This window comes from Fistularia commersonii, chromosome 18 (assembly GCF_037954325.1).
Source record: "Fistularia commersonii isolate RoL2024-O1a breed Wild chromosome 18, RoL_Fcom_v1.0, whole genome shotgun sequence".
In the NCBI taxonomy this organism is placed as follows: Eukaryota; Metazoa; Chordata; class Actinopteri; order Syngnathiformes; family Fistulariidae; genus Fistularia; species Fistularia commersonii.
The window spans coordinates 1,833,685-1,845,774 of record NC_141301.1 but is presented as its reverse complement, the minus strand read 5'-3'; the positions used below and the strand labels follow the sequence as shown (position 1 = coordinate 1,845,774).

General features: G+C 50.7%; 2 protein-coding genes across 3 annotated transcripts; one reads left to right on the top strand and one right to left on the bottom strand.

Moving 5' to 3' along the window:
- Positions 1–4,044: 4,044 nt before the first annotated feature.
- LOC147224147 (F-box only protein 40) lies at positions 4,045–9,007 on the top strand. Of its 2 annotated transcripts, none has more exons than XM_086164736.1 (3): positions 4,045–4,221; positions 4,521–6,232; positions 8,298–9,007. In XM_086164736.1, exons 2-3 carry the CDS (start codon positions 4,536–4,538, stop codon positions 8,374–8,376), a joined length of 1,776 nt encoding a protein of 591 aa, XP_086020862.1. In that variant the 5' UTR covers positions 4,045–4,221; positions 4,521–4,535; the 3' UTR covers positions 8,377–9,007. The 2 variants fall into 2 exon arrangements, with proteins under 2 accessions (XP_086020862.1, XP_086020861.1); XM_086164735.1 differs by having other exon boundaries at positions 4,052–4,221; positions 4,521–6,245.
- Positions 8,925–11,410, bottom strand: ttc36 (tetratricopeptide repeat domain 36). The gene is made up of 3 exons (XM_086164737.1): positions 11,227–11,410; positions 10,855–11,043; positions 8,925–9,333 (listed from the first exon to the last, which is right to left on the bottom strand). The coding sequence occupies exons 1-3, from the start codon at positions 11,336–11,338 to the stop codon at positions 9,071–9,073; spliced, it is 564 nt and encodes a 187-aa protein (XP_086020863.1). The 5' UTR covers positions 11,339–11,410; the 3' UTR covers positions 8,925–9,070.
- Between the last annotated feature and the right edge of the window lie 680 nt (positions 11,411–12,090).

Below are 12,090 nucleotides of genomic sequence, written 5' to 3'. Positions count from 1 at the left end.
CCTGATCCTCTCCATCCTGGTCTCTCCCAAAGAGAACCTCAACATCTTCATATCTGCAACCTCCAGCTTTGCTTCCTGTCTTTTCTTCAACGCCACAGTCTCCAAACCATCCATCATCTCTGGTCTCACCTCCGTCTCCTCCACCTTTCCTTTCATTCTGGCTGATAGTGTCCTATCTGACAACTTCTTGATCTGCACTCCCTGCAGCCTCACACATATACAGGTGTTCCTCACTGAACGACGGGTTTACGTTCCAAGGAGTCCTTCGTTAAGCGATTTCGTTGTTAAGCGAAACACCGTCTCCGACGTTCATACATGTCAACCATTTGTACCGTGCTATTTTACCTTTCCTTCTCCTATAATATTTATATTTGCATGAATGTTGGCCAATTATAAGCACATACAATACACACTCACTGCCGGTGCATTCCGCACATATTTTAATCGTATCGCAAAGCCCGTCGTAACAACCGTTGTTAAGTGAGGACCTCATGTATTCCGTCTTGCTGCGACTAACCTTCATTCCTCTCCTTTCCAAAGCATACCTCCACCTCTCTGGATGGTCCTAAGATAAGATCAACTTTATTGATCCCCATAGGGGAAATTCCTTTGTCACAGCAGCGTCACAGTTATGTAAAAATAAAATGAATATAAATATAAATAGAGAAAGAAGATAGCGAGGCATCCACAGACAACAACAACAACATAAGGGATAATAACGGACAACATCAAGGAACAGTGAAGGTAAAAAATACAAAAGCGCCTGTTTAATGCTCTCGCTATAGATCACAATGTCATCTGCAAACATCCGATTAATCCGTGGAGATTCTTCTACTTTTTTCATTCGACCTTCCGGATCTTGTTTTGTAAAACAAAAGTTTTGTTTTTTTTTGTAAAACGACCGTTTCCGCCTTTGCCTTTCTCAACTTTGCACGCATCGCACACATCATGCTAGCCCTTGGAAACAAAATGAACCAGAAACAAAAGTCTCTGGAGAGCTTTTCCAGGAGCAGAAGCGAAGCCTAGACTGGATATACATGATACAACTGGAGCGTCGGAGTCTCCCATCAACCCCAGATGGGAGCGAATGATGTATGGCGAATTGATATTATAGTGCACAATTATTAAAACTGTATAATTGTTAAATACTGTGAACCGAAATGTTTTTATTATTCCGCGGAAACATTTTCCCGCATAAAAACGCTCTCTGGTACAAAAAAAAATTGGGGTCGGTTTCTTCCAGAGTCTCTCCGGTTGGAAATCCTTATCCGGCAGTGAAACCCCAGACGAATGTTACCGGGTCTCGTGTGTGTGTGTGTGTGTGTGTGTGTGTGTGTTGATATTGTTTTACCGAGATGGAAACAGGTGTCGGACAAAGTGGATTTTCCTCCCGATGGTCTGAAAAATGGGCCCAATATTTTCTTTGAGCGGAGAGAATCAGTCCTAATCCGGGGTTCAGTTTCAGCCCCCCGGCTCCACGGGAGTGTGTGTGAGTGTGTGTGTGTGTGTGTGTGTGTGTGTGTGAGGGGTCACGTGACAAAAGCACAAAGGAAACGCCTGGCTGGTCGGCTTCACCCTCATCCCGGGTTGTTATTTTTCTACCAAAGCGGTGGAGCTCCTGCGGCGGCGCTCTGCTGCCCCCCGCCCGGCCACCAGAGGGTGGCAGCAAGAAGAAGCTCAAGTCCTCGCCAGGCGGCGCTTATTTTTTGGCGTCCGGAGGGGCGTCGTGACAGTCTTTGAGTTTTTCCCGTAAATGTACAAGTTGGATTGGAGTTCCGGGTGTCTGGTTAATGATAATTAGCGGGAAAAGCTAATTTCTGGTTCCTAAATGTGCAACGCCACGCTGCAAGCTAAGATAGCGCTAGCTGGATGCTACGACTGCTAGATGTATGGCGGTGCCTCGAACGTGAGCGGCAGGAAGTGTGTGTGTGTGTGTGTGTGTGTGTGTGTGTGTGCACCCATGTGCGTTTTTATAAACACACTTCCCAACGGGTCAGTCTGGCACACAGACTTGAGCGCAGAAGCTTTCCAGCTCTGGAAGGAGATGCAAGAACTACCAAGCAGCCTGGACACCACACACACACACACACACACACACACACACACAAAATATATACATATACATACAGTGGAAGCTCGGCTTCCAAATTTAATTCCTTCTTTGACGGTGTTCACAAATCGAAATGTTAGCGAACCAAATCGATGTTTCCGGTTGAAATCAATGTAAATCCCACTGATCGGCTCTCCTGCCTTAAAAACACTCTTTTGAAACTTTTTTAGGGTTTATTTGTGCCGAAAATACAGACAGGAATTAAAGATGATCTAAATTATTTCTGTTTCTGGTGTTCTGTCTCACTTGCCCTCTGTGTTTTTTTCACTGAATCAGCAAAATTAAAGTCTTCTGGTCTATGAGACCCTCGCTAATGCTAACGCTATCTCCAGTTAGCTGCCTTTCATGAATCCAAACCAACAGTCATTTTTCTACTTCTTCTACTTTTGCCTTATTAGCATAGTCGCCCCTTTAGCCACATTAGCCGTCTTTAGCGCATCTCTGTTCTTCAGGATGGTACAGATGATTGTCTTAGCCGCTCTCACATTTAGCTAACATTTCCTTCTTTCCTTCCAACTGAAATTCTTAACTTCTCCTTAACACCCCTAGTCGTAGCACTTTTGGGGGCCATAATGAGAGCTAGCTTACTGAAAAAAAAGCACGATAGGTAAAGAAGCACGACCTCGCTACGCTACAACACCGCAACACGGAGTTCGTGCACCGAAGCTCGTTCGCAGTTCGATTGGTCGATTTGTTCACGATCGGCGGCGAAGTTCTGCTGTACGTACCCTTTATGTGTGCAGATAAATAAATGCCTCGCCTCCGCGCTCACCTGTGTCGCCTCTTCACGCTGGCAGCCCTCCAGCGATCGCCGCCGGCCGTTGCATGTTTTCCACGTTGCGCGGCACGCCGACGTGCGGATCTTCCCCCTCGGAGCGTCTGAAATCAGGCCGTGTTGAAAGGTTTCAGTTTAATTTAGAAGCAATTACTCACGACGGATCTACCACCTGCTTTAAATACTTGGGTAAACTGCGCCGGTCTCGACGTAACCCCATCAATCACACACACACACACACACACACACACTCGCAGCTGTACTGCCTTTTTAACGCAACAAGGAGTATCTCCCTTCCTGTCGGTTTCTGCGATGATCCATGGACCTTCAGAGGAGCGAGTTTGTTCAGCAGACGACGGTGAGGTCGGGATGTCGAGGTTTAGTCGGGGAAAAGCGTCCCGTGAGGGTCGTTTGCAAGGAGAGGGAAGATGTTTCATGGCCTTCGTGAAAAGAAGCGTCGAATAAGTGGCCGCTCCCATCCGTGGAAAGCAAGGCGGTACTCACGACGTATCGGTGGCAGTCGCTTTGATTGACATGAGGCAAAAAATGACATTTTTTCAGGGTGAGAGGGTGGAAAATAAAATTAGAAAATAAATAAAATTGAATAGGATCTAAAAAATATCAGGGAAAAAAAACAAGAATGTGCCTTTAATTGTCCTACAATGGAGCAATTTCAATAATAAATGAGAAACTAAATAGTGAAATAAAATAGAATTTAATTTTAAAAATGAAATAGATAAACTAGTGTTGAATGTGACAAAAATAAAAGGCCTTCTTTTTTTGTTATTAATAATAATAATAATAAAAATAAATAAAAAAGTCTGCGGACTTTTCGCAGCGCAACAGCGACACCTAGTGGACAAACGTGGTAATGAAAGCCAGGTGACGTCATGCGGAATGCAGGGGAAATAAACTCCATCTCTCCCCTCATTCCCACTTTTCTCTCCCATAAATACTGCTTTTCTACATTTCTATAAAAATAAATATAAATCCAACAGTCGTCCTTGTTGACGGAGTGATTTATGACATGTGATGAGAAAAAAATAACCATTAGGTGGAGTTAAAAAAAAAAGGGCTCAGCTGCAGATGCTTGTCAGAGGTAGTTAGAGTAAGTGCTTGGATTACCTCCAATAATCACCCCTCCTCCCCCCTCCAGGGGTGGAGGCTGTAACTTGACCTCGCCCCTTAACGGCTGTGACAATGGCGGCCTCCTCCAACCCCCCCCCCCTCACCCCGTCCGACACGCCGCCGCGTCTATTTTGGTTATTTCGGCGGCGGTGCAGAGGTTAGTCCGAGGTGCCGGCGGACGCGAGGTGACGGGTGTCGAGAAGCGAAGGTGAGACATTCCTCTTCTTCTGCTTCTTCTTCTTCTTCTTTTCGCAACACCTGTTGTTTGAAAACAGCAGCTCGCTCTCGGACGGTCGATGTCTGGATAACGATGGAGTTCCACCTCCCGACGAAAGCGTAGATACGAGCTGCGGCTCGGGTTCTGCCGCAGATTCGGCCGGGCAAACAACAAAAGCGCTCTTGCGCGGAGGAGTATTATCGGATGCAGCTGCTGTTTCCAATCACGACAGGACCTCCGGGGAGTCGACAGCCCGGGAGGCCTGAATAAACGGCGCCGTGCTTCTCCAGGTGAGGAGCTCCGCCATGCCAGCCGGCCTCCACGACCACTGCAGCGGGTGTTATGACGTGCACTGCCGGGCGCCGCCGCGGATTTCCCTCTCCTGCCCGGTGGTTCGGTGCGGGAACGGCTGCGGCGCCGCCCTGCACATGTGCAAGGAGGACGAGCATCGCCTCCTCTGCCCGGACGAGACGGTCCCCTGCCTCAACGCCGGCTACGGTTGCCCGCTAGCCATGCCGCGCCGCGGGCGAGCCCGGCATCTGCAGGCGTGCCCGGCCAGCGTGGTCGGCTGCTCCCAGGAGTGGAACCGCTGGCCCGCCTCCGACGCCGACCTGGAGTTCTGCGGGAAGGTGTCCGGACGGGTCCTAAATGTCCAGCTGGACGCGGCTCTGGCCTTCAGGGACCAGGAGCTGCTCTTCCGGTCCATCAAGATGAGGGAGGTGTTCCCCGAGCTGACGCAGGATCCGAACCCTCGGGGCGCGGAAGCCGCCCGCTCTCCGGACGAAGGGGAAGCCGCGGGATGCTCGCCGGGAGGGAGCTGTGCAGGAGGCGGAGCTCCGGCGAGGAGCGGCGAGGTGGTGGACGTCCAGAACAAGAAGGTGCTCAGGAAGGAGACGGGCGGCGGCGAGCGGAGAGAGGAGGCGGAGCGTCGGGTCGGGTCCCGCCGAGGGGCGTCCGAGGAGCGAGAACCCACGCCGTCATGCACGGGAGGCGAGAGCGGGCTGGCGCCCTGGCAGGACGGCGTGCTGGAGCGTCTGGGCCGCGAGGTGGACATCGGCGAGTACAACATGTACCTGGTGCACAACGGCGCCATGCTGATCGACTTCGGCCAGCTGGCCGCCTGCACGCCGCGCGACAAGGACTTCGTGTACGGCGGCCTGGAGCCCATCGAGGTGAAGTCGGTCCGCACCTTCAGAGTTCCCACCAGCTACCGAGCCAAACGCAACCACCTGAAGGACCCGAACCGTAAGGCCAGCGTCCGGCACCGGGGCGTGGACACGGCGGATCTGGGCGCCGCGGCGACCCCGAGCGACGAGGTGAGCGCCACCTTGCTCTGCTGCCTGGAGAAGGAGCTGAAAGGCCACCTGATCTCGGAGGGCGGCGGCGCGGACGGCTTCTACGTGGACGTCGGGACGCAGACGTACGGCTTCGCTTCGGCTCCTTTCCCGGCCGACGCCTCCCTCGCCGACGTGGTGGCGGGTCGGCCCGCGGATCTGCGGGTGCACGTGGAGGCGGAAGCCGTCACCCGGCGGCACAACAAAACCAGCTCGGCGTTCACCCGCACCTGCGGCCTCTTCCTGCGCCGCGACGAATTCCACGCCCACTCCAGGAACGTGCACGCGGACATCCAGGCCGGCCTCGGCGGCTGGTTCCTGCAGCGCTGCCCGCTAGCGTACCGCGGCTGCACCTTCGCCCAGACCAGATTCCGCCCGCGGGGCCAACCGGCGGCGGTCGAGTACAACCGGAGCGTCGGCGCCTTCGTCGTCCGACCTCTCGTACCTCCGTCCCTCCGGCCGGAGGGAAGCCTCCCGGACCCCCTGAGCGACCTCCCGCCGGAGCTGCTCCGACACATCGCCGGCTTCCTGGACGGGCCGGCGCTGTCCCAGCTGTCCCGGGTGTCCCGCCTGATGAGAGGGGTGTGCGCCACGCTGCTGCACCGCAGGGGGATGGTTTCCCTGAGGTGGGAGAAGAAGAGCTACTCCCACGGGGGAAGCTCCTGGAGGTGTCGTAAGAAAGCGAGTGTCCCTTCCTTGTTCTTACTTGTATTAGCGCCGGTTCGGGGCGCGAGGGCTAATCGGAGCCTCGTCGTCGGGAGATTTCGATCTCGAGGGCGCCGACGGCTGCGGCTCCTCTGGAAGCGGCTGCCTCTTTTTTTTCCACGCCACGTTTTTGCCGCAGATCCGCCCGGGTGTCGTCGCCCCTCCGGCGAGGTCGCCCGATCGCACGGGTTCGTCGCTACCGATGCTAGAGCGCTAATCTGGCGCCGCCCTTGTAACCCACGGATTTCTGGAGTTTACGTAAATCCGGTCTGGAATTACAAGGGCTTTGTGGAAAGGATGCGACTCCGAGCCGTTCGGAGGCCGCGAGGATTCACGCGGGTGCACGCCGTCCTGTCCCGCCCGCGCAACGTCCTCTGCGGTATTTACGATGGCCGGGTTTCAGCTAGGTGAAAGCTGGCACCGGCGCGTACTTTCTCCGCTCCGCGGCGCAAACAATGGAGATGCCGATGCTAATATTAGCGCCGGCACCTGTGCTACTCGTGCTCCGGATGGTCGACGTGTCGGCAGCGAAGGGCGAAGAACAAACAAATGAAACAAACAAAGGGAAACAACGGGCAGGTTGAAATACGGCGGCGTTTTAAAGACCCGGACGCAAAGACATCATTCATCCTTCGCAATATAGGGACTATTATTTCTAATCATAATAATTACCAATAATTCTATCTGCCCTACAAATACAACCTTATTACTATTAATAAGTGTATTATTGCTAATAATATCCCTGACTGCATCTGTGATATAATTATCATAGTCTATGCTATACTCTGTACAGGTTATTTTCATCATTATTACTGCAATGGTTTTTCATTTCACAGTTGCTACACCAATAATTGATTATTATTATTTAGAATAAATAAGTTAGACAAGTGAAAAAAAAATTAGAATGAATAAGTTATTTGCCCATATGTTTTACCCTACATTTAAGATGTTGATAATACAAATAATTATGATAATAATAACAACAATCGATTGTCTATATTGTTAAACTTGCACACAAGGTGCTATAAATAATAACAACGAGAATTAATTTCTTGATATTCTGATTTTCCACCACACAGGGTGATAATAATAATAATCATCATCATAATAATCATATACTAATGTTTCTTTTTTCCTATTTTTTTCCTGTATTGTTTCATAGCAGATGTAGCTGTAATTATTATTATTATTATTTTTATATCATTTTGTATATTGTTTACCCTGCGCAGGCGATATTATTTGCATACTAATATCATTAGTTTTTGCCTCGGGGAATCAAGGAATTCATCATGCATTTTAAATAGATGTTTAAATATACACTGCTCAAAAAAATAAAGGGAACACTTAAAAAACACATCCTAGATCTAAATGAATGAAATATTCTTATGAAATACTTTGCTCTTTACACAGTTGAATGTGCTGACAACAAAATCGCACAAAAATGATCAATGGAAATCAATTGTATCAACCCATGGAGGTCTGGATTAGGATTCACACTCAAAATTAAAGTGTAAAAACAAACTCCAGGCTGATCCAACTTTGATGTAATGTCCTTAAAACAAGTCAAAGTGAATCTGTGTTGCTTCCTGAGTGGACACTATGATTTCACACAAGTGTGATTGACTTGGAGTTACATTGTGTTGTTCAAGTGTTCCCTTTTTTTTTTGAGCAGTATATATTACTAACGCGCGGTGCAAATATTCCACCGGCGGTCGTAATAATCCCCCGGCCAGCCGAGCCTCCGATCCTGGATCACGGGACGCGGCGCCGCCTGCCAGTCCAGTGACATCAGTGACATGGAATGGCCTGAAGCGGCGCTGCGAGCCAAAACACTCCCGTCCCCCGCGGGACGCAGATAAAACGCCACGCCGTGACAGCCGGGGGTCTTTGCAGCGGGTAATCTGGATAACTGAGAAACAGACGGACGCGGAGACGCCTGGATGTAGATTTCAGGGAGCGTTTAGCCGCTAGGAAACAAAGGTGACGCGTCTCCGTCGCCTTCCTCACCTCCGCCTTCTGTGGTCGCAGGTGTGGGAGTTCAGCAGCTGCTTCTCCTGCGTGGACGGCTGGACCTTCGAGGACGCGCCGCCCATGTCGGAGCACCTGAAGACCTGCGTCTTCTACGAGAAGGAGGAGCGCAGCGAGCCGGTGGCTCTGAGCTGCCTGGCTGAGGCCGCGGGCGGCCGGCGGTGAAGCCGGAAAAAAAAAAAGAGGAAGAGCGACCACTAGGGGGCGCCGTGGAGCTCGGACGTTGCACCGCAGCTGCTCGTGTTCAACAGGTGCAGCTACTGCGTGGAGAAAATACAGATCCTGCATGTGTGTGTGTGTGTGTGTGTGTGTGTGTGTGTAGACAGGCGTACATGCAAAGAATTCACTTCGGTCGTTCTTTTCACCGACTATTATCCTTATTTTGCCGGTAAGTTTTCCGAAGATGGATGAACCGGCGGGTGGAAGATGGAACTGGAAACAGCAATGCGTCCGGCGTCTGGCTGCGCTGCTTGTTATTTTGAATTTGTTTTCTTTTTTTTTTCCCATATTAGGTCGTGTTTGTGTTACACAGGGGGATGCAGCTTCTGGTAGAAGGGAAACGCTGCCATCTAGTGGCGGAAAGCGGTAGTGCATGCAGAGCGTGATGGGACTGAGGTGGGTCAAAGGTCAGGGGTGTGTGAGATGTTGTTTATTACTCGAATGTGTGTGTACAAGCAGTGCCCTTCCTCCTCCCACACACACACACACACACACACACACACACACACACACACACACACACACACACACACACACACACACACACAGATAGTCTACATAGATGCCTCCGGGTTGCGCAGCTTGTCGATCACCTCTGATAGCATCTTGTTGCACAGCGCCGCGTAGGGATTGAGGGCCACGGCCTGTTGCCGGGCGAATTCGCTCCCGAGCGCCGCCGCCCGCTCGAAATCCTCGCGGGCGCCGTCGTCCTGGCGCGCCAGCCTGCGCAGGAGGCCCCTCTGCACCAGCGCCTGGCAGGCCGTGCGCCCGGCGCCGCCGCTCAGGGAGACGGCGCAGTCCAGGTCGGCCAGGGCTCCTGGGAGGCGAGAAGCAGGGAGGAGGGTTTTTAAAATTCGAAGAAGAGCGGCGTGTTGTTGAATTTGCTTCCAGCTATGTCTTCTTTTTTTTTTTTTTTTTTTTTGTGAAGCTGTTTAACTGGCAAAAATAAAAAAATAAAATTAAAAAATAAATAAATAAAAAAAAATAAAAAATCTGCAATCCTAAAAGAGAAAATCTGCTTTTTAAAAATCAATTATGGCAGCATAAAAGGCCCCCCGAGGCGCAGCTCAAGTTTTTCTCTGCAGCGCCAAGTCATTCAGAAGATGACCGAAGGTTGAATAACACGTGTTGTGGAGAATACAGGTATTCACTCTCTCGATCACACGTTTCTCCAATGAACCTCCTGCATGTGTTTGGACTGCAGGAGGAACCCTGAGGAACCCCACGCAGGAGAACATGGAAGAGTCCCCGCTGGTGGGAACCCAGCCAGAATTAATTATACTTTACACTGAATTAAACATACACAGAAAGCAGGTATTAGCCTGCGTGTCGGTTCAAATGAACACATAAGCGAATCATCTTGTAGAAAATGCAGATCTTCACGCGTGGTTTGGACATGAACAGAGGAGAGTTCATGTCACTTTGTCTAAGTCATACATGTCCTGTACCCCTGTGTCAAATTCCTCTTCTCCTCTGGGCTTTTCCTTTCAGGGGTCAACACAGCGAATCCACCCTCTCCATCACACCCTATTCTCTGCATCCTCCTCTCTCACACCAACTAACTTCATATCCTCTCTCACGACGTCCATAAATCTTCTCGTGTCAAACTCAAATACACAGTGGGACAAAATTCAAAACTGGGACAAAGTCGCGGGCCAACATTAATATTAATAGAAAAAAATCTTCCTCCAGATATAACAATGAACCTTTTCATATGGAGCCAAACAAGTTTTGCTTAAAAACCAAATATGCAACAAGCATAGCTTCATACTTAATATTGCACACATGCAAAATCCTGTTTTCTGCCTAACGAGCGGGTGCTAGTATTAGCATAAGGTCGCTATGAGGGCGTTTATGGGTCCTGTTGTGATTTTCAGGCCAAAACAACAGCAGATAATTCTGTGATTTGTAGAATTAGCGATACATGCACTGTAGACCAGCTATAAAAGTCATTCGGTATGGCTTTGCGGCCAAATAAAATTAAAGTGCGGACCATATTTGGCCCGCGGGCCAGAGTTTGACACATTTGCTTTAGACCTCCAATTCCAGCATCCGTCTACCAGTATATTCACTTTCCCTCCTCTAGCCATGACCAGACCATCTTGGACCTTCTCTCCAAAACATCTGCATACTTGGAATCCTCCAACTTCTTGGTCATTCACACACACAAATATTTCATCTTGTTGTAACAAACCTTCATTCCCCTCCTTTCCCGAGCATACCGCCACTGTTCTAAGGGGATCATGTTTACTGTCCCCATCGTGTCACATGACTGGCGTCATCTCATTAGCGTCCTCCGAGAATAAGAGCGGCGTTTTTAATTTCACAAATCCCGTACCTGCCGTGTCCCCCTGCAGCCGCCGCGCCTGCGCCCGGTTGTTGAAGGCGGAGGCCCTTCTGGGCAGGATCTGGATCGCCTGGCCGAACAGCTGAAGCGCGGCGGGCAGATCGCCGGCCTCCGCCGCCGACACGCCCAGCGTCTCCAGCGCCTTCACTCGCTCCAGCGGCTCGGCGTCGAAGGCGCTGTCTGGCGCCGGGAGATAAACGGGTTGAAAGAGCACTCGGTTAACTGACAGGTGCCGAGCCAGAAAACACACACACACACACACACACACACACACACACACGCGGGGAAAACATCACCTGGAAAATGGTGTTTTCAGTGTGTTGCTAGATGATAAAGAAGGAAAAAGGCGTGCGTGTTCCTCACCGTCGTCGGCCAGCTCCTGCCCGGTGCCGGGGTCGACGCCGGGAACGTCTCCGAACGGCGTGCCGGGGTTGAAGATCGCCTGCAGGACGGCTCTGTCGTGCTCCGAAGCCATTTCGGGGAATGTTAACCCAGCTACATTTAAATTACGACCGGGTGGAGAATCCTCCCATCGCGCCGAGCGGCCAATCCCGCGAGGGGGCGGAGGCGGACTTTGAGCACATCTGTATTTGGTTAGCTCAGAAATGCAGCGGCTGCTCGGACATCGGAGGAGGGGAAGAGCGCTCTTGGTCCTTGGTAGGTTCGTTTGCTGCAAACGGTGTCCGACTTAGCTTAGCTTAGCGTTCCAAAATATGGAGACATTCCAGCTTGAAGTTTGATCCAAACACTTTCACGTGTTCGTTCTTAACCAGAAGCGATCGGGAATGAAAATGAAATACGATGGTGTGGCGGAAGAGTGCGTTTAAAGGTTGATCTTCTACCGGTGTTCTCCTGGTTCCTGCTCAGGTTCTCCACGTTCTCCGTCTTCAGTCCACAGTCAGCAGGTTCACTGAAAACTCTTAATTGTCCATAGTTGTGATTGGTTGGAGGTCTCCTCCTGTGAATGACGGGTTTCATGATGAATGAATGAATGAATGAACTCTGGTCACTCTGCTGGTGGAACATGGAGGAGCCCAACCAGGACCACATGAAGTAAAGATGTCACTCCTCCCATCACTCGTACAGAGACATACAACAATTCACCCTCTCATTCATACTTCTGGAGAATTCAGCGTCTCCAGTTAATCTTCTCCATGGTTTTGGAATGTGGGAGGAACCTGGAGAACCTGGAGGAACCCCACGTAGACACGGGGAGAACATGGAGGC

What these genes read in the sequence shown, in the direction of transcription:
- LOC147224147 (XM_086164735.1), top strand. Translation starts at nt 4,536, where the DNA reads ATGCCAGCCGGCCTCCACGACCACTGCAGCGGGTGTTATGACGTGCAC. An exon ending in CCTGGAGGTGTCGTAAGAAA is followed by an intron (nt 6,246 to 8,297) that starts GCGAGTGTCCCT and finishes CTGTGGTCGCAG; the next exon opens with GTGTGGGAGTTCAGCAGCTG.
- ttc36 (XM_086164737.1), bottom strand. Translation starts at nt 11,338, where the DNA reads ATGGCTTCGGAGCACGACAGAGCCGTCCTGCAGGCGATCTTCAACCCC. An exon ending in GCAGGAGCTGGCCGACGACG is followed by an intron (nt 11,044 to 11,226) that starts GTGAGGAACACG and finishes TCCCGGCGCCAG; the next exon opens with ACAGCGCCTTCGACGCCGAG. An exon ending in GCTGCAGGGGGACACGGCAG is followed by an intron (nt 9,334 to 10,854) that starts GTACGGGATTTG and finishes CTCGCCTCCCAG; the next exon opens with GAGCCCTGGCCGACCTGGAC.